A 20,489-nucleotide genomic window follows, 5' to 3' on the forward strand; every position below is an offset into this window, starting at 1 on the left:
CTCCACCGTTAACCATTTGCATCTCTGTCAGATACACAATTTTATTTTTTGCCATTATTTGCCAGTGGGTGGCCAATCAACACTGAACTTTTAACAAAGACACCACCAACGTTGAGTGTTCACACCTGCAGCTAAATTCAAATTACTAACACCTCATGAATATGCAGATTCTGACAGCTGCTACACGATGCCAGCGGGTGGTGAAGGTTCATTCGCAGCACCAGTCCGTGCAAGACTGTCTGACACAGGAAGGCGTCCGACAAGCTCAACGCACAAAAGGTGTGAAGAAGCTGTTGTATTGTTTAAGTGGCTGCCTGAACACAGATCCAGATGATAAAATGTTGTCCTCCACAAATGATGCAGTATTATTTTCACTTGTTGTGTCTATGTCAGAAAATCTTGAAAACTGTCCATTACAGTTTTTCCAGAGCTCAGAGTGCTTTACTTTGTCTGCACAACAGACCATCATATAGGACAATGAACCCACCTCAAATCCTCACATTGGAGCATCTGGAGCTAAATTGCTAATTTGCTGCCATCCAACTAACCAATAACTAACTGATTTACATTTTATGATTTGCCTATATCAGTCCAACAAGTGCGTAATGTTTTTTACATGACAATATCATGCCAAAATGGCTAATTTCTCCAAGTTTCATAAAAAATGTAACCAGTGGTATCTGAGATTAGCACTGAAACAACAAATCCATCAACAGAAAAGTAATCAGTGAGAAATCATTTATCGTTGTCATTCATTTTAAACCATTGAGCATGCTTTTTGTACGTTTTATATCACTGTAAATTACATATGTTTAGGTTTTTCACAATTTACTGGCATTTAGCTACTTATTAACTGCAGAGACAGCCTCTTGACATAAATAACAAGGTGGCAGCTCACTATGCAAACAGAGCTATTTGTGACTGTCTGAGGCCTATTTGTGATGTTCTGCTGGCAGTTTGATGATGGAAGTTAAGTTACATCCACATCTTATTTGTGGCACCAGTTCCACATTTAGACCTCATCCATTTTAGCTGAGTCCTTAACTGGACAGATCTGTACAGGGAGGGAAAGGCTGACAACACAAACTGAGTTCTGTTGCAGAGAAAACTGAAGCAAGGAAAAAGAAAATGACAAAGAAATAAATAAATAGTGCAGTAGAGAAAAACAAAGGCAGCAGCCGACAGAACAACATATTTGCATGGGTGTGGCCTACATGTAAGCTACTCTATAATTACATCCAATTTATTTTGCATGACCAGCTTGTTTCCCCAAGTGCTACATAAAGGGGGGAGGAGAAAGAGAAGGAGGGGGAGGAAATCCATTCCGTTGTCATAAACCTGTCCACATGAGGTGCGTGCGGCTCCACAGTTGAAGGCTCTCCGCATCGGTGCAGATGCGTCTGGTAGAAATGTGCTGACTCCTTAGAGGTTGTGATATAGATAACTGAGGTCTTCCAGCAATGCTGCGGCCAGTCGTGAGTCTATTTTGGGGCAAGTTGAATATAAGTGTAGGCTATGCTTATCGTCTTGGAATGGAAAAGCTAGAGAGAGGGTCATGACAGTTAAACACAGGAAATGTATCTGGGTTTCACTCAAATTACTGTGTTACAGGGCAATCTGTCACCATGACAAAGTCAGTTACTAAAGATAATTTCAATATTTTGTTATTGCTGCTGCAGGAAGTCTCCATACTGCAGAGAAGTCTGCATTTAGGATGCAGCTTATTTTTTTGTAAACACTATATCAACTCAATCATCAATATTGATAATTAATCAGTAATTCAACTCATTTATCAAGCAGAAATGCCAAACAGTCACTGGTACCAGCTACTCAAATGTGGGAATTTGCAGCTTTTTCCAATTGTTTCATTGTAAATTGAATATCTTTGGGTTTGGACTGTTGGTTGAGCAAAACAAGCAAACCAAAGAAGTCACCTCAAGCTCTGGATACTTTTAAAAAGGACATTTGTCACTATCTTTGGCTCTCTTTTTATAGACTAAACGTGGAGCATTAGCTTAGTTAACCGCTGCACCTAAGACAATTTATGAGTATCAGCTAAAGCCTTTCTATGACAACTCTAGTGGCAACACTATGAAATTATACTACCTGAGTGCACTCCTATACGTACCATACAATACAAAGTGATGTAAGATCAGTTTATCTTACACTGTAATGAGCTGACTCTATTCAAAGTTGGCCTCTGCCGAGCCCCACACTCCTCCTACAACTAGTGCTGCAGGCAAAGTAGGTGTTATTCATAGCTTCCGTCTGAGTAACTTGGCTAGCACTTTAACACTTTGGCTAACACTTAAAAAGACAAGTGGCATGAGCGGTGAAGTAATACAGCACAATGCGAGCGCCCCTCAGGCCATTTCTCTAATAAAAGAATGTGGAATATAGCATGAGGATGCAGAGCTGGATGGAAACACCAAAGGCCACAGTCAACGCTCATTATACAGTCAATGCTCCAGACAAAGTAACAAATTGTAACCCAGACTCCTCGGTGGCAAGGTAAAAAAAGATCCACTATCATTGACAGCATAGCTGTGTTATACCCAAATCAGAATTTTCAAGTTCAATCACAATAATTTTTACAGTGTGGACTGAATATTTGTGGTCGTCTGTCCACATAAAGTAACCATGAACAGTGGATCCTGCGGTTTCTTATGCATTTTATTATTGCTCTCTGCACTTTGACTTATATGCAGTGATAAAGGGATTCATGTTTGAAAAAATCTGAAGGACTGTGACTACATGAAACAGTTATTGTATGTACTGTGTTTCATATGGACAGGCAAGATACTCATCCCCCTCAACCCCTCATACCATCAGCAGGTGTTTAACACAATTATATAGCTTAAAGAAGCTCCCAGTGTGAAGTGTAAAACTGTAACCGCACAGATGGGCATAAATATCACACCAGACTAACAGTTACACGAGACGAAATAAAGAACAGCTCAAGACCAACACACACTTATATAAAACACACACACACAGAGATTCACACAGGACCGTGGGTCAGCGGCTAACTCCTGACAGACTGGCTTGGCTCAGTGGATGTGAACAAAGCAAGAGGTCTTTAGAGAGGCTTTAGACCCGTCGGGGCTTTTGTGTTTGCATGGTGATGCCATGGGTAACGAACACGCATCTGAACGTCACATATCTGAGCTCCCACTGGTTTTCTGCCAGTCCTCTGCAGGCCCTGCCCTTGTTACTAACACTTTCTGTCCAAATAAGTATCCTACTTACATTTTGTTAGAAGAACAACCATGGTTCAACTTCTCTCTCAACAAAAACCAGGCAGATTGTCTGTTTGTTGTTTTTAAATACGTACGCCTTTTTTATTTTTAAGACTCAATAAGTATAGATGGGAGATATTTGACAGTTTGAAGAAATATATTCCTTATAATTGCTTTAAAATACACAATTCATGAATTTTTGTACATGAATCATACTCATGCCCATGTTATTAAAAAAATCATTCTGCACCCCACTTATCTTCTCAGTTGAGAGGCCCCTAGCCTCTGTTTGCACTGTAAACCCCCACAGCCATTGTCAGCTGTTGCTTCCTGTCATCCGAGTTAAGGCCTGGTCCGGTCATTAAGTAATAGTAGATATCTGCTCTAATCGCACCGCTCATTTTAACAAGCTTTTTCTGCTACAATTAACTGTGTCTCTACAGTTGGCCTGTAAGCTTCAACCTGGGGCTTAGATTTAGCCACTTATACCAGTTGCTGCATGCCTCCATGTCATTACATTAACATAGGCCTGTAACTTAAGCCTTAAGAGGTTTAGGGACCTATTTAATTTCATTATCGTCATTGTTATGCCCTTCAGCTGACCGTCAAAATCAACATGCCTTTACAGAGGAAAAGAAAGAGAAAGAGACTGAAATTATGATGCAATACGCCTTTTGATTTTGTAGGCTACATTAGGTTATTGAATTGTGGTTAATGATCTTGGCAACAAGTCACTCCCCCTCACTTTGATCCATGTTGCTCATCTTGTCACCACTTATACCAATAAATAATAAATAAAGGTGCTTTGATGCATTGCAGTAATCACCCCAGCAGGCAGGTTCAACAAGTCTTCAATTCCACCTGAGCCCTTCCCCTCAATGTACACCAACCATTTAAGACAAACTATTGTGACGTCTTGCACTGTGCAAATAAGCCGACTACAGTTTGAGGTGTACTGTGTGACTCTTTATCAATGCACCGTCAACGCTCAGCTTTCCTGTGCATGGGTAAACACATACTATGGACGCAAATGCATGTGGAAAGCAAATGTTTTGAGCTTTGCGTTCCTTTGTGGATGTTTGAAAGAACAGGCCGGCCTCTGTTGAGATAAGCTAGGGTCTTAAACAACCTCAAGTGGACCTCTCAGTCCTTAAGCAGCCCTGTTTAAGATAGTATGCAATCTGGGATCAAGCATTATGGCTTAAACTGCACATTTAACATTTCTGGTATATACCTACTCCTGCGTTGTGAGGAGTAAGCATACCCAAATATAGTGGAAATAGTTGGGTTGATTTGAATTTTAAGCAGCTGAGAGAATGAACTGTCACACCCAATTTGAACTGGTTGAGCACGTGCATGGTGAGACATGTCAACAGTCTTGACAAACTATTTTGCCAGTTGGTAGCAGTTTCAACACGCCACTGCAAACCCACCACTAGGGCTGGGGTGTCACATGTATAAACCCCATTGTACTAATTACAACACTGGCTGTACAGAAATCATTATGTCCTGAATGCTTCAAAATTGTAGCTTATAAGTAGAAATCTGGAGCCAAAATCTTTTATTGAGGAAGATTAACTGTGCTTTTCTGGTATGTTTTAAAAAGGGAACTGGTTTTACTTATGAGAGAGTGAAATGCGGCATGCTAAACCCAGGGCTGTAATTTTAGTTCCTGGAAGCAGGACACAAAACATCCACCTCCTACTGGTTGAATGCTGTCCACACTTAAACTGCAATTTGCAAGCTCTTAGAAAGACTCTTTTAGAAAGTGCAAGTCATTTTGAACACATACTTATATCCAGTTTGGACAAGCATGTGTTTTTAGTTAGTAGCCATGATCTGTCTGGCATTTACCCTCACAGCAAACATCCTGTATCTGAGTTAGGGAATGAAAACGGCTTATATGTCAATTATGTAGCTTCACACAGCCATCTGAGTAATGAAATTTGAAACATGGACGCGTTAATTCGGCTATATGGTCAGTTATCATGCTTTTCGTTTGTGGTCTTGCATACATATTTTTCCACTAACTGTGCAGCCTCAGAGGGACAAACATAAAGGAACAAGCAGATTACCTACTAGACTCTACCTTGGTAGTCACCTGACAGCATTACAGGCTCCAGAGTGGGACGTAGCACTTTTAAATCCACACTCAGATACTCTGTTACATCAGTTATACTAGTAATAGATATTACTGATTTGCAGAAAGCTCTACACTTTGTAATTCAGTGTTGTTATTCACTTTGGTTTACTCACTTTCCCTCAACCTACATGTTCTACTACTACTTCGGTTCGGCAGCCAGGTGATTTCATACAACTCCCTAGATAACATGCCCCTTCCTCACAATGAACTGACAATGTTGAAACTGTTGTCTCCGTCTCTTTCAAAATAGAAATCTCCCTGTATGACATCTTTAGGAAGAAGCCATTATTCTCAGAGGTTTAAAGGACCCTCCTCCTCCAAGCGTGAAGGAGAATCTACAGTGGCCGCCAAACGTGTAAAAAACTCTAACCACCCATCTAGAGCCAGTGTTTGGTTTGGTCGTTCTGGGCTACTGTAGAAACATGGCTGACCAAAATCGTGGACAAAAACACAAGGATTTTTATTTTCAGGTGATTGTACATTGAAGAAAACATACCTATTAATATTATATTCCTTTTCTGCCAATAGATCCACCTTGCATATTATATTTTAAAACATTTTCTGCTAAAACATAAAAATATGTTTAGAAGCAACACATCTGAGAATAAAACAAACCCACCAAAAAAAAAAAAAAAAAAACCCAAACAAACAACAAAAGCAGCCCAAATGAAAAACCCTCCATATGGTTGTTTTTGAACAGCATCAAAATACGGATTTTCCCCCATCCGAGCAGGATATGGAATCAGGAAGCTCCTGACTAATAAGCTCCACAAACACAGTGATGATGCACTTTTGTGAAGGCGTGCACGAGGTAGGCACAAATGACAAAATGCAAAGATGGAAAACACACAGATACAGAGGAAATAAACAAGATGAATGCAACAATACAGCAATCATTTCATAATTCTCAAACGGTCTCTGAATGGCCTTAAAATGAGAGAGAGAGGGAGATGATAGTTTCCCCATTATTCCACTGTCACTGTGCCACCTCACCAGCTGGGTGGGAGCGGCCTACTCCAGCACAAAAGCATATCAAGTGTACGCACTTAAGAGGAAAAGAAGCCTGATTCTGTCTCTTTTTCTGAAAGGGCAAACAGGTCTGAATAGACTGTAACAGACTCCAATCACCAGAGCCATAGCTGGGCTTTCCAACAAATGTCTACAGACAAGGAGCAGACTTGTCAGTGTTGCAGGAGCTCTCCTGAACGCTCCACTGTCCTTTCCTTGAAACCTGGCTGTCAGTGAAGCTCTCCTTTCATCGATTAACTGTCTTTCTGCAGGAGGCTTTGAGGAGAGGCCAGGCTTTTGGAGACACACAGGCTGATTGTTTCTCCTTCTCCAACCCTCCCCGTCTTCCTTTCTTTCTATCTCTGATAGCTCAGCCGTTACAAAAGATGATATCATCCCTCCTCATTGCATGCCAGGGTGAGCTGAAGACGAACCCATGTGTGTGCACCTGTGCAGTGGGAGTGATGCTTTATCAGGACACAGAACAGATACTGTAAATCACATTCTGGGAAACAAAATCCCACCGGAGCTGAACCACAGACTGAACCTAAAATCTATCCTGAAAAGCCGGCAGCAGCATCAGGAGTTTAACCGGCTGGAACTGGGTCACCGTGCTTAAAATGAAATGAGGCTGATAATTTATAGATACAGTGTGTGTGTGTGTGTGTGTGTGTGTGTGTGTGTGTGTGTGTGTGTGTGCGTGTGCGTGTGCACCAGCAGATGCTGCTGTTGACCTGCAGGTGTTTGCTAGGCCCGCGGCAGGGACTGACAGGTGGCACCGGGCAATTAAGACACAGCTACGCATTTATCCCTTGATGGAAAATTAAATGAAATAATAGTGACTTACCTCAGTGCCACACGGACTGAGCTCTCATCCTGCCCCGTCGTCATGATTCCTTACACAATAATCGACAGAAAGAGAACAAAAAGCGGATTTATCTGTGCTGGCTGCTTGCCCTGGCAAAAGAGCGAGAAAAAAGTGCGCACTCCTCCTCCGGCAGGCAGGCGAGCGGACCGAGCAAAGGAGCTCTTCACCTTGACTTCAACGCCGCCATTTCAAAACAAACACAACAATTATCTTAACGGCGTTTCAACCATGATATCAGCGAGGAGGTGAGGCGGTGCGGTCCGCATGTCGCGTCTACGTGCGCCGCATCTTTGCGCAGTTCAGTCCGGATGCTTCAGCTCCGGCTCGAGCCCATAAGCAGACTGCCGCTGCTGCTGCTGCTGCTGCTGCTAGGTGAGCCATTGCCGCGCGCGCGTACACACACACACACACACATACACACACACACAACACACACAACACACACATACACACGTGCCTGTGTGCTCCGTTTACGCACCGGGGAGGGAGCCGCAATGCGTCAGCAAGTCACGCCCTCTCCTGGAAACGCGGCTGCGAGGTGACGTCATGGCATGGGTGTTATGCACATTTTCTGTGAGAAACACGCTTTAATTAGGCCAGGGTAACGATTTAAAGAAGTAATTACGTGATTTAGGTCATACAATTAACGTCAAATATCAGAGACATTGTTGCAGAGTAGGCAACGATGTCTTCCCGCCTCAAAGGATATGATTATTTCGATTATAGTCTCAGGTAAACTCCACACAGGCTACATAAATCACATTTTCACACTCTTTCCACTAGCACCAGTAAGAAAAAAGATCCAAAACCAATTTCATGTTCTATTTAATTATTTAATTTATTTGTTGAGATGTTTATTGTGTTGTATTACTTATTACTACCTTTTCTCCTTATTTTAGAATTTTAGAATATATTTAGAATTTTTGGCATTTTGATTATGTTATTTTTGTTTTGTTCGAATAATGTCAGATTCTTTTTTTGCTGGAACTGAACAAAAGTACTGTCAGAAATTTGAGAACAAATCAATTTATTAACTACATGTTTTTAAACTAACAGCCTGCATAGCCATTTTCAAAGGGATCCATTGACCTCTGACCTCAAGATATGATGAATGGGTTCTGTGGTGGTGCCCCCCTTGAAAAACATGGCTACTTTATACTAAACCTATGCAGTACTGGGCAAAACCATGTATTTGTTTTGCATGTGGTATAGATGTGTTATTTTCACCTTGTGTATTTGAATATCTCTGCATACTGGGCTTCATAAACTGAATTGGAATTGTGTAAATTGGGAATGAATGGAAACCTACTTACTGGCACCCCTGCATAAGTTTGCCTGCTTTCATTATGAAGTGGCTGACTCTACTAGCACTGAATGGCCAAAGAAGACTAGGATCACATAGCCTATTACAAAAATCTCATCTTCAAACTACATATGCTTATATTTATTAAGTCAGATCCAAGCTTTCTTGGTAATTTTATACATTAATCACTTAGTGTGATTAAAAATAAGAAATCATCTACTGTACAAACATGATGCTAATGTATCGTATTATTTCTTCATTCTAGGCTACTCATTCCTTGTTTTATCTGTCTATTGTAGCTATAGTGCTTTGTTTTATGGTGATTGTTCAGTGCAAAAAAATTGTGAAGTTGTTACCAGTTTTTATGTTTTGGTAAAAACCATAACTTTATTTCATGGAAAAGCACATTAACGTCGGTTGTCTACTGTGGTACAATGCAGAGTAGTCAAGATTATCTACATTATATTACAATATGGAAAGGGCACTTTTCAAAAACATATTTAAAAGATATTGCTTTGAATATATCAATAAATATTTTAAAAATATACATATTTTGTACATGAACCCCACGTGAAACTATGGAATCAGTGCTTTTGAAATACATGCTGTACCTGCAGGTTAGTGCTATCTATAAAGTAATGGCCTGTATAAATGATGCTAGTTACTCACTAAAATGAACTTTTAGTGCCCCCTTGTGGTTATTCTTGACTGTCATCATACTGTGTGAGGGTGCTCATGAGATCTATTGAGTGATGGGACAGTGGGTACACTATGTCAAGAACAAGGAACATCACTGAATTTTAGTTTTTTAGTTGCTGATAATGATGTTTTTTTGATTACATACACATTAAAGTTTCATTAAGTCAGACTGTAAGACTAATAGAGCTACCACATACTGCAGTACATACTGTGATGACCATGGCATTCATATTAAACACCTCAATCAAGCCAACTACTGTAGTTTAACTTAAGTAGATACAATGTAGTGTGGGTCGAGCCACCATGTATCTGCTCTTTGCTTGGGTGAGAGGTGAATTTAAAGGCAGTTTAAAGGTTAAAGAATGGTGTCACCTGTCAGAGGGACCAGCCTGTTACCCACTGCAGGGCCTAATGATCATTTAACGTTATTAAAAAACAAATACTGGCCTTCTATAAGAACGGTCACCCAACTTAAACTGTGTATTGTTTGTATTGTAGGAGCTGTTTGAGTTTGTGTGTTACAAAAAGTTATTATTAATATATTGTTAAAAAACAAAACAAACTGTATGCCGCAGCAAAAGGCAAAGAAAGACAAGGTTTACATATTTGGTTTGGTCTGTGTGTAAAAGCTCTCCACCCTACCACTTCCTGCTGGGCAATAATACCAAGAATACAGGAGTCCCGTTACAAGCCTATCAAGTTACAGGACACAAAGTATGGCAAAACCACAGGCTGACTAATGACTAGACACATGTCAGTGCATATTATAGTGAAGACAAGCCAAACACTGCATGCTGGCTGCTGCAGAGACTGAATATCGGACTCATTTTTAGAAAGACTGTTTGAAAATGTTTATCAAAGTTAGTTTAACTTCACTCATGGCCACAAAACAGAAAATAACACAAATAATTTGACTATTTACAAAGTTTTTCTCCCATTCACTGCTAACCTGGACTGTGTGGATGGGGGTCTCCATGTGGTCAGAAATACCACCCAGGCCTGAATTAGTTAGCTTGTTTTTGATAATGTGTTGAATGTGTCCAGATCTACAACTGTTGCTAAAGCTCCCTTTGAAAACACAGATTAGGAAACTTAAAACAATATTTAAAGGGCCGGTTCACCCAAATTATATACAAAGATCATTCAACTCTTTTTGCATCTAGCCACAGAGAGGAGTTTTTGATTTAACTTTTTCAAGTTTAATGATATTACTTCTGAGATTCCTTTCTTCATCCCAGTACACTGGAGGGGAAGATAATTTAATTTGTGGAGCATTGAAAAATTGCTTTTTTGTCAATAGTTACCTTTGGGACTTTCTCTTGCCCTGATGAAAAACTATTCATTATTCATTTATCATGAGTAATGGAGACACTAATGCCAGAAAAAGTGGATTATCACGAGTAATGGAGACACTAATGCCAGAAAAGGCTGCTGAAAAGTTTAAATCTAAGTTTTCAATGCTGTGAGCGCTACATATAAAAAATCCTATTCATAATGCACTGTGGTGGTGGCACAAATCTCAGAGATGGAGATCTAAAAACCAGGACAAAAAAGCCAAAAAAATATCCCACTATTTGTTGGATTAAAAAAGCAATTTGAATGCAAACCATAATGGACATTTCCCACTACTTTCTGTCTTAGCAGGTCAAGCAATCAAGATTAATGGCAAATTAACTGATCACAACATCAGCCATAAAGTTTTTCATCATAATATATAAAGATTTTCCTACAACACAGCCAACGTAGCTTTATTTAATTCATTGCTTTTTGTTCTTACAGTGCTGTAAAGTGTAATTTTAAGTCAGTACACATCTAATATGCAACACATCTACTGAATACCTTAATGTAAACACTACATCAAACAAAGCATAATGAATACTGAAACTGCTTCAATGTGTGTATGTTTATTTCCCAACGATCATATTGATGAACAGAACAAGAGAGAACTCTGAGTGTACTTGTATATACGTTGTTTCATTGACAAAATGTTAAATGACACAGTACCAGAATGAACACACCTCCCCCCACCAATTAGGTTAAATGGATCTATGGCCTACAAACTACTGCTTCATCATTATTGTCCACCTGAGAATAAATTAAGTCTGTTGTACAAAAGGGCAGTGCCAGTATATAGAATACATCTTCCAATACAAAGTGCAATACTTTTTAACCTTTTCAAATTTCTCCTATAGGCCAATAATCAAGATTTTCATGAATAGTAGCTGGTTGATATTACTGCTATCATATTGCTCGAGTCTTCACAAGAAATGATGACATAATGTGAAAAGATTATGGATCTTTCACCACAAAATACGTGGTTGCTAATATTGTACAGTAGTTGATTATTCCCATAAATATAAAGGTTTCTGTGCAATTTCCAAATGTTTCTCTCATTGGGAAATTTTAGTTAAGACATTTCCAGGTGTTCATAAAAATCCCACATTACTAGAAATAAAATTAAGATTGTTCTTCAATAAAACATTTAAAGGAAAACTTATCAGTTGCACTGAAATGGCAATTTCTGGCTTGAACTGTCATAAAAAGAAGGCCGCGTTCATCAGAAAATGTTAATAAGAAATCTTGTTACAGTTTTTAGATTAGCCACTAAAAAGCAAACTAGCATATATCAAAGTATGCTAGGGCAGACAGGATGTTCCGTACAAAGGTGCTTTGTATGAAGTTGTTCAGGGCTACTTGGTCACCATTATCTGAGCTGTGAAAACAAAGACATGAAAACAAACGTTTAAAAAGGAATATTTTTAACACTGTTGTAGTGCACTAGAAACTTTATGAGCGCACCTAGCACTGTGATGCCGTACTTACAGTGATATAAGCTATGGCATTGTCTGGCCCCACGGCTCCATAGTGTGCTGGGCTGAATTCTGAACCTTGCTAGAAAATTAAAGATTTGAACAACTCCTTCAAACAATCTGACATATAAAAATCTTTTAGACACCTTTTTGATTCTTAAAGTGCAATCTCTCCCACTGCGCACACAATAGCAGCCACCCACAACCAACTATTTTGTTTCACACCCGCACAGATTAAAACATAAAACCTGTGTTAGTGATTTCAACAGGAAGGTGTTTTGAAAGAATATAGGCATATGCAAATGTACAAATAAGTAAAAAAAAATGATAGTACAAATAGTCTCACTGAAAAAAAAAGGAAAAATGCTACTTGCTAGGAAAACCAAAATCATTCCCCAAAGTGCATCTTTAAAATGAAGTAAATAATACAGATAAAATAAAATACATATGGTAATTATGTATCAGTTTCAGGTTTGGGACATCATTTTTTGGTTATTACATACTATAGCTTTCCTGGGATATTCATTACCCCAGCAACACTGCTCTAAAGAATCCTGCTCACCCTAATCCTGGAAAGTCTTGCTCCAATGTTTGCTTTGATGACAAAGGGAATGATGGCAAGAAGAATGCACAAAAGAAAAAAATCCAAAGCAGACCAACTCCCAGTTAAAACAAAGACAGAGATTACTGATGAGGGGAACGTGCCAGTCAAAGTCAATCAATGGAGAGCTCAAGCCTTGTATGCTTGTGTTTGATTGCAGCCACCAGAGGGCAACAGGATTACCTTTCCTCCCCACATGAGCAAACCAAAGGACAGAGCGGAGAAACAAAATCTTCCCAGTCTACTCTACTTCTGAGGCATCGCTTTCAGAGGGGAGGTAGTTGCTGCCTTTTACCCGAATGTAATGGACATGGCCATTGGCTGAGGAGGCGCCACAGGAGCAGAGCTGACCAGCGAACAGGTTCTCGATGTCCTCCAGCTGCAGACCCTGGGTCTCTGGGAGGCAGCCCTGGACGAAGAGGAGACCCAACACCACCAGCCCTGCGTACATGAAGAACGCCCCTGAAAGAGAGATTAACATGTACGCTGAGCTTTGGCTGCCAGTCTTTAAATAAAATCATAAGAACTATTAACAGGCAAGATGTGAGCAACACAGAATTATTCATAAGCAGTTTATGGTGTGACAATGTATTTACTATCATCTGACCTCCTGACCTCCAGTCTTACCATAATAGGTCAGGAACTCAGCGAGGTGAAGGAAGGTCAGAGACACCAGGACGTTGAAGATCCAGTTGACCCCGGATGAACAGGCGTTGCCGGTGCTGCGGGCCCACAGTGGGTAGATCTCGGAGTTCACTGTCCAAGGCATGGGGCCCATACCTAACACACAGAGACATTCTTTAACATTGTTTAATATTCACAATATGCACTGCCTGTATCACTGATATCAGGGAGGTGGCTATACATTACGTATTGGTTATTCTTCCTGATAATACACATAATAATTGTTGGTTTAGGTATTTGTTAACAATAAGATTTTTGGTAATGTTTAGAATAGACAAGCAACCCCTTTATTTGGCAATTGTTTTCTCTGTTAGCCAAAATGGTTCGTGCTACTGTAAGTGAAAGGTGTGTAATATTTCTGTGGTTTTGTGTGTTGTACATGTATCTATATATATATTTTTTCAAGACACTTTTGTTAATGTGGAAACTAGCTCAGGAACACTGTTGAATGTGAGATGTTTGAAAAACAATGACAGAGTCGTTTCAGACCTGGAGCAAAGAATGCAAGATAGAGAATGAGGCCCAACAGGACGATCCAGGAGTAGGATGTTGGACAGTAGTTGTAGGCCCAGATCGGGCTGTCAGTTGGGTCTGTCTGGTTGGAACAACTGGGTGAAAGAAACAGAAAAAACTAATTTTAATTTAATTTACATATGATTCTGTATCCTAGGAAAAACACAGTTGCTTCCTCTTTAGATTACAGAGAGGATGTTACTCCTTTAGCTTAAGCTTTAGGGATGCTGAAAGTGATCATATACTCTCTGTCATGCCACCACACAGATAATCAAGTGTCTGACCTTCCCCAGGCGGCGTGATCTGCGGACGCTGGGCTGACAGGGACACAGGAGGAGTCGTACACTCTGGTGCCGTTTTCACAAAAACAAAATCCACAGTCCGAATCCAACATGCAGGATTCACATGACCTGGAGGAAAGAGCTGAATGTAAAACCTCTCACATACTAATCAATCCATGTCCACACAGGGATGTCACACTGTTTACTGAGCAAAAGACAGGCACACATACCACTCTGTCAGCAGCAATAACTCAAGCCTTTGAAAACAACGAAGATATTGAAGCTTTATGTACATCCAGTTGGAAGCAGTGTTCACGGACGCAGCAAGAACAATGAAAGTGAATACAGGTACCTCCAGGAGTTGTATTTAGTCAAATTTAAGTGCTGTTTGTGTATTTTAATTATATGAGTAGCTCAAAAAGCCCTTTGGATATTCTAATATCTTTCCATTAGAAACAGGACTTGTGTGGGGATGAAATATACTTTTTGACACTCCTCATAAAATCATAAAAGTTACCAGGAGCAGCTTTGATATCATAAACTGTAACTTCACAACCTACTTTTACTCAAGATCCCTAATGAACATGCATTTTTAAAAGCAATTATCTACATTTCCTTGAACAAGACATTTCCTGCCTTTCAACAACTCTTTGAAAAGGTGCTCAGACATTATGTATTCAGCCCTGAGTTATGTGTAGGCAAAAAAGTAATGGTAATAAGGAGGTGAGAAAGACTAAGGACTGTGGCTTATATCACTGTAGAAAATGTTCTTTCTGACTAGTTTGCAAGGAGTTTCTCCATTTATGAAGCAAAACTGAGAGACATCACAATCAAACCAAAATAACATTGGACCAGCAATATTTTGATATGAAGTCAAACTGCCTACATATGCTGGTTGTCTGGATGAATAAGAAAGACTATCAACTAATATCTCAAAATGAAAATGAATGGTTGGTGGGAAGAATTAAAATGACAGCAATGTAGCTGTGGTGTGTTCTCCTACCCATATAGCCTGCAGGATGAGTTCTGAGAGTCGACTGGGTGGAGGGTAACGGGCGGAGAATTCTGGGCAGACAGCAAAAACCCGACTGCCAACAAAGTCAGGCTGAGACCAGTACCTGGATTAGAGAAGATAAACACATTAAATAAAACCTTGAGATCTCTGCATAAATTAAGAATTAATAAATCCTGCTCAGACGTCTGCTTTAGACTACAACTAAAACTTAGAGGAAGACATTCTACTCCACAGACCTTCCCTGCAGATTGTATGTCCCTCTGAATAACATCATTAACTAAATGCCATGGTAACGTGACACAAAACTATAACAGAAACATTACTGTCTCGAATAAAATATTGAATTACTGAAAGCAAGAATTATTCTATTTTGTTATGGATTTATATACTAATTACGTTTAACTACTCACTGGGCTGTCACAGATCAGTCATTTAGTGAAATGAATCAACTATCAGTCAAGTAATTACTGCACACTCTCCAAAGGACAAACCTAAAAGACTGCCCAGGGTCAGCTTCCTGCGGCCCACTCTCTCCACAAGCCAGACTCCAACCAAGGTGAACACAAAGTTGGTAGCAGCAGTTGCAGCAGCCAACCAGATTGCCTGATTATCATCCCGCACCCCCGCCATCTGCAGGATGGTTGCACTGTAGTACCTAGATATGGTCGAAGAGGTTCACTGAAAAGCCAACTCAATTTACGTTGTTTTTTTCTCACAGTTAGACAGGTCAGGATTCTGACTTATCACTTGAGCTTTCACAGTAGAGGGTGGTGTTATCAGGCAGAAGGGAGAAGGGAGCAATGTCAAGATAAATGGATGACCTACATGACAGTGTTTATTCCAGACAGCTGCTGAAACATCTGCAGGCCACAGCCAACGATGAGAGCCCTGCGAGTCGGACCGTGGCGAAGGATCCGCAGAATAACAAGGCCTCCAACAGAACAAACACCCAAATATCTTTGATAAGTATTACAATTTTAACTAGTGTCAGAGAGATTCATTTTTATTTGTTTGTACAGAATTTTTTCACCTCCACTCGCTTCTTTCTCCTCTTCCTCAATGCTGGTTCTGATGGTGTCATACTCCTCATCAATGTTCTGGCCTCCTCTTATCTGGCTGAGAACTCGACGGGCCTCCTGGCCCCGGCCCTTTTGGAGAAGCCAGCGGGGGCTCTCCGGCAGGAAGAAAAAGCCGACAAACTGCAGCACTGCTGGGACAACGGACAGACCTAACATGTACCTACAGTATGGAGAGAACAAGGAAGAGTTAAGGGGAGATGAAATGTCACCACTTATTCTACTTTTGTTTGCTTTAACTGGATACTCTCAGAATTACCCCTGATTCAATAAAACGGTATTGTGAGCAAGCGAACATCAGAGGACAAAAACTAGATGCAACCAATACTGGTTTTTCTGAAGGCAGGCACCGATATCAATATTTGAGAGCTTTAAAAGTTTGAATGATATATCAGCCAATAATAGTTTTGTTGAGTTTTAAAGAGTTGTGACCAAAATATCTCATCACTGAAAAGTACACTTATTCTAAAATTGCCCAATATTTACCTGTAATATCTTTACTGTGGTTTTATCCCCACTATTTTGCAATAACAATATATCTGGGATAAGCTAATATTGGCAATACCAATGTATCAGTCAGGCACTTTGCAAACACTTTCAATCAATGATATCAGACCAAGTGTCAGGGCTTGTCTACACAGGAGGAGTTTAAGCCACATTAGTCGTCCGTCTCGAGTGTGTCTGATGGAACAGATATGCTCCCATATATTTTAATCAGAAACAGCTGTCTACAAAGGCTGCATCATGTCTCAAGATATATGTGCGTGATCAAAACCTGCAAGGTATTTTTTAATATGCTTCAAGTCTATTTACTTCAGTATTATGAGCCTAACTTCAGGGAATGTGTGTTCTGGGCACTGCCAAACCACTGGTGACCTACATTCAATGCATCCTGTGTAGACACAGACAGAGGACTGGAGCTGCTCCTGCTTTGCTAACATACTGCTTTCACTACTCCATTGTGTCAGTGAGATAGGTAGTGAACCTCTGAACTGGTTGGACATCATCAATATAAAGCATTTATGGATAACTTTCACAGCTAAATTCTGCAGTGTGTTTACCGAGTGAGTGCAACATAAACTAAAGTAAACCTTTGGCATGGACAGTTACTGACATGGTGGACGGTGTAGTAGAACCAACACATACCTCCAGCCGTCGTGGCTCATGTAGCTTAAAGCTCCATCAATGACACTGGCAATTAACTGGCCACCGGTGATGAAGAGGGAGTTGATAGTGACCAGCTGACCTCTCTGGTGAGAGGGGGAAACTTCGGCAATGTATACAGGAACTGTCATAGAGGCTATGCCTGGTGGGGGAAAAGAAATAAGTTTAATTTTGACCTACACAGAACAAGTTTCCCACACATTTCATATATCCATTTTGGTCTAATTAAAATCTATAACACGATCCACAGCCCTGCGCTTCCTTCAGGCAAATACAAGGCAACAGTGATACTGGAAGAGCAGGTCAGGTGGGGTGAGGTTAGAGGTGGCCTGGCAGTGGACTTTGTATCTGCTCCTAACTCTAACTAAGTTTAAAATAGCAGGGGGCGGTAAAGTAAAGAGCTGAGAAGAAAGCTTGTGACTGCTGCTCTGAATTCCTGTGCAAACTAAAAAAGTGAACGGGGGAACTGAAAGGATTACATTTTACCAAAACACTGCTTCTGATTGACCTCACAATGGGGAATTAAAGATTTAGATTTAGATAAGAAGATAATTTTACCAAAGAAAACACAAACAAACTTCACTATCTTCAGTATAGCTGATGCCAATGTTGATGGCTCAAGGCTTTTTCATAATCTATGCCATCACCTCACTTTACACCAACTCACCTATACCCAAGCCGACTACGATTCTGCCCACAAGAAGGACCACCTTGTCCGGGGCCAAACTCAAGATGATGCCACCGGTGCTGAAGATGAAACTGGCCAAAAGGATGCAGACCTTGCGCCCCAGCCACCCGTTCAAGAAGCCTCCACTTATGGCGGAGAGTGCTGCAGCCCCAACAGTACTGGAGACGAGCAGCTCCTGCCACAGATTGCTCAGTTTCATCTCCTTCTTCAGGAGCAGCATAGCTCCGGACACCACGCCAGTGTCGTACCCGAAGAGAAATCCTCCCAGGGCAGAGAAAAACACCAGCACATAGATGAAGCCCGGCGTGGAAGGAACTTTGTCCAGGAGGTCCCCACCGGAGGCAGAGTCCCCAGATGGAGGCCCAATGAGACTCCGCTCTCCATCATCTATTGATTTCTGTCTCCTACTGCCCATAAGGTTGCTCATGTACTTCAAGCTGTATTCATCGTGGCTGCTGGACATAGAGGAGACCAGGGGTTAAGATCACCAGGGGCTAGTTCAGCAACCTCTCTGTAGCAGTTATTCCTTTACTAATAAGGTACAGTTTGTTGTTGTTGTTGTTGTTGTTGTTGCGCAGAAAACTCATTAGAAATAGCAGGGTTGAGAAAAAGTGGGCCCACACAAAATGAGATAATAATGATGCATTGTTTTCAATACCAGTTTGTCCGACCTGTGTGTGTTTCGCGGTCCAGCTCGAAAGAAGAAACAGGGAAGAAGACAACACGTCAAGATGTTAAGAGCTAACTTAGCCAGAAGTTACTTGCTGAATTAACTAACGACGCCGTTCAGTGATAAGCCCCCCCGGTTGCTGGCTGTTAGTACGGTAGATTTCAGTGTCATGTCATCAGAAATGTGCCTAAACGGTGCAGTTTATTGGCTTCAACCTGACTCCACAGGATTGTTTACCTCTAGCAGTGCTAGCTCCGCTGTGCTCCAGTGTGCGGCCATGTTTACGTGACGTCAGCTGACTGCCTCGGTCCCGCTGGAGGAAAGTTATTGTAAACCCAGACCTACAGACATCTAAAACCTCCAATTATACACCAACCAAGTGAAATCAGACAATACATTGCATTACTACCATACTGTGAAAGTAAGAAAGCAATGTAAACTTTAAGATTATTAACCTTGTACAATTTATTTAACTCATTTATGATTTCTGTCTGCCCCCTGGTACTGTCTCTTCACCTGTTGGTATATAAAGACAAAAGAAAGGTTGTTGTTTTTTTTTGGTTTTTCTTTAAAGAAAGAAAAGTTATTGTAGCCCAAATACCACAACTAGGTATTCATGTGTAAGATGCGTCATCCGCGTCCAAATTAAATCATTATGTGGGAAATGTCCCTTTTGAACATCCAATTTATTACTTACACACAAAACTGATCTTTCATTTGAGTGAATCGTTCTTCATGGGCAAATGTTATAAAACAGACCATTTACTTACTATTTGCCAGTTCGGACAGATGGTGAGAATAACTCCAAAACCAACTCCAGTATATGAGAAGGTTCTGGAGTATGTACCCTATTGCTTCATTTATTGACTCAAAGTACAGTTATAAACTACATGCTGAACTTTAAAGGTGAAAAACCACAGTAGTTACACAAGCTCAAACCACTAGGCTATTTAAATTCAGTCATCAAATACCTGCACATAACATTTGCCTCTGCACTGTGCGATGATAAACCACACTGAACAGCTGACAGGTAGGACTCCACGCTGGTAACTTTTAATTAAATATAACTCATAATAGATTAAATATTAAATGTCTACATGAAACAGAAACCCTGTATTAACTAAACAGATGTGATCTGTGCAAAACAACTGGAACTATACCTCTGAAAAGCTTTTTTCTTCTGGAGTAGCCTACTGCAGCAGCGTCTGTCCTCTTCAACAAACGGAAGTTTGTCTGATGACTCCGAATCACTCACATGATGTTGCCACAAAGGAGGGATCCACCCATTTCCAGCAGAAAACAGTTTACCTGTTCTTCCAGTGGTCCTCACACAGCAGAGCATACAGCCCTGTTTACCTTATCTGTCTGTTGTTGACCAGCGGGGATTTTGCATTGCTCGAAACAGATGTTAAGGCTGTACAGTATTTGAAAACTGTCACAACATATTTTCCTGTCAGCTGTTACTTATTTGCCTTTGAAGACTAAACAGTGAGGTTTTGTTTAGCAAGTTAATGCATTCTCCTATTTTGTTTTCTTTTTACAAGGAGATCAGGTGACCTGTTTGTCTTTCTGTTTGTCATTTTTGACAGATCTCTATTCATATAATTTCTCATATCAAGATTATTTTAATGAGTTAAAATACTAAATGAGATTTCAGTCACTTTCTTTCACTTTTTAAAAATAAAAAATCTAGTCTAAATCTGACTCATATACTTCGTTGTATACAT

At 40.4% G+C, this 20,489-nt stretch overlaps 2 protein-coding genes across 15 annotated transcripts in view; both read right to left on the bottom strand.

The window, feature by feature from the left end:
• Positions 1-7,648, bottom strand: part of kif21a (kinesin family member 21A) — a 46,671-nt gene extending 39,023 nt beyond the window's left edge. For 5 of the 6 annotated variants that reach the window (XM_051382892.1, XM_051382890.1, XM_051382889.1 and 2 more), the window contains exon 1: positions 7,238-7,648. In XM_051382892.1, coding sequence (XP_051238852.1) covers positions 7,238-7,281 — 44 coding nt within the window. In that variant the 5' untranslated portion in view covers positions 7,282-7,648. The remainder of the gene's footprint in view (positions 1-7,237) is intronic. The other variant, XM_051382893.1, reaches the window with a different exon arrangement.
• Positions 7,649-11,148: 3,500 nt separating this feature from the next.
• Positions 11,149-20,280, bottom strand: LOC127353572 (proton myo-inositol cotransporter). Of its 9 annotated transcripts, none has more exons than XM_051382899.1 (13): positions 19,923-20,280; positions 18,072-18,547; positions 17,387-17,546; positions 16,194-16,403; positions 15,990-16,097; positions 15,656-15,819; positions 15,153-15,267; positions 14,153-14,278; positions 13,845-13,963; positions 13,299-13,451; positions 12,967-13,133; positions 12,084-12,152; positions 11,149-11,973 (listed from the first exon to the last, which is right to left on the bottom strand). In XM_051382899.1, the coding sequence occupies exons 1-13, from the start codon at positions 20,102-20,104 to the stop codon at positions 11,965-11,967; spliced, it is 2,058 nt and encodes a 685-aa protein (XP_051238859.1). In that variant the 5' UTR covers positions 20,105-20,280; the 3' UTR covers positions 11,149-11,964. The 9 variants fall into 9 exon arrangements, with proteins under 9 accessions (XP_051238859.1, XP_051238863.1, XP_051238864.1 ...); XM_051382903.1 differs by adding an exon at positions 19,000-19,120 and having other exon boundaries at positions 11,149-12,152; positions 19,923-20,010; XM_051382904.1 differs by adding an exon at positions 19,000-19,113 and having other exon boundaries at positions 11,149-12,152; positions 19,923-19,967.
• Positions 20,281-20,489: the final 209 nt, after the last annotated feature.

This window comes from Dicentrarchus labrax, unplaced genomic scaffold (assembly GCF_905237075.1).
Source record: "Dicentrarchus labrax unplaced genomic scaffold, dlabrax2021, whole genome shotgun sequence".
NCBI classification, from domain to species: domain Eukaryota; kingdom Metazoa; phylum Chordata; class Actinopteri; family Moronidae; genus Dicentrarchus; species Dicentrarchus labrax.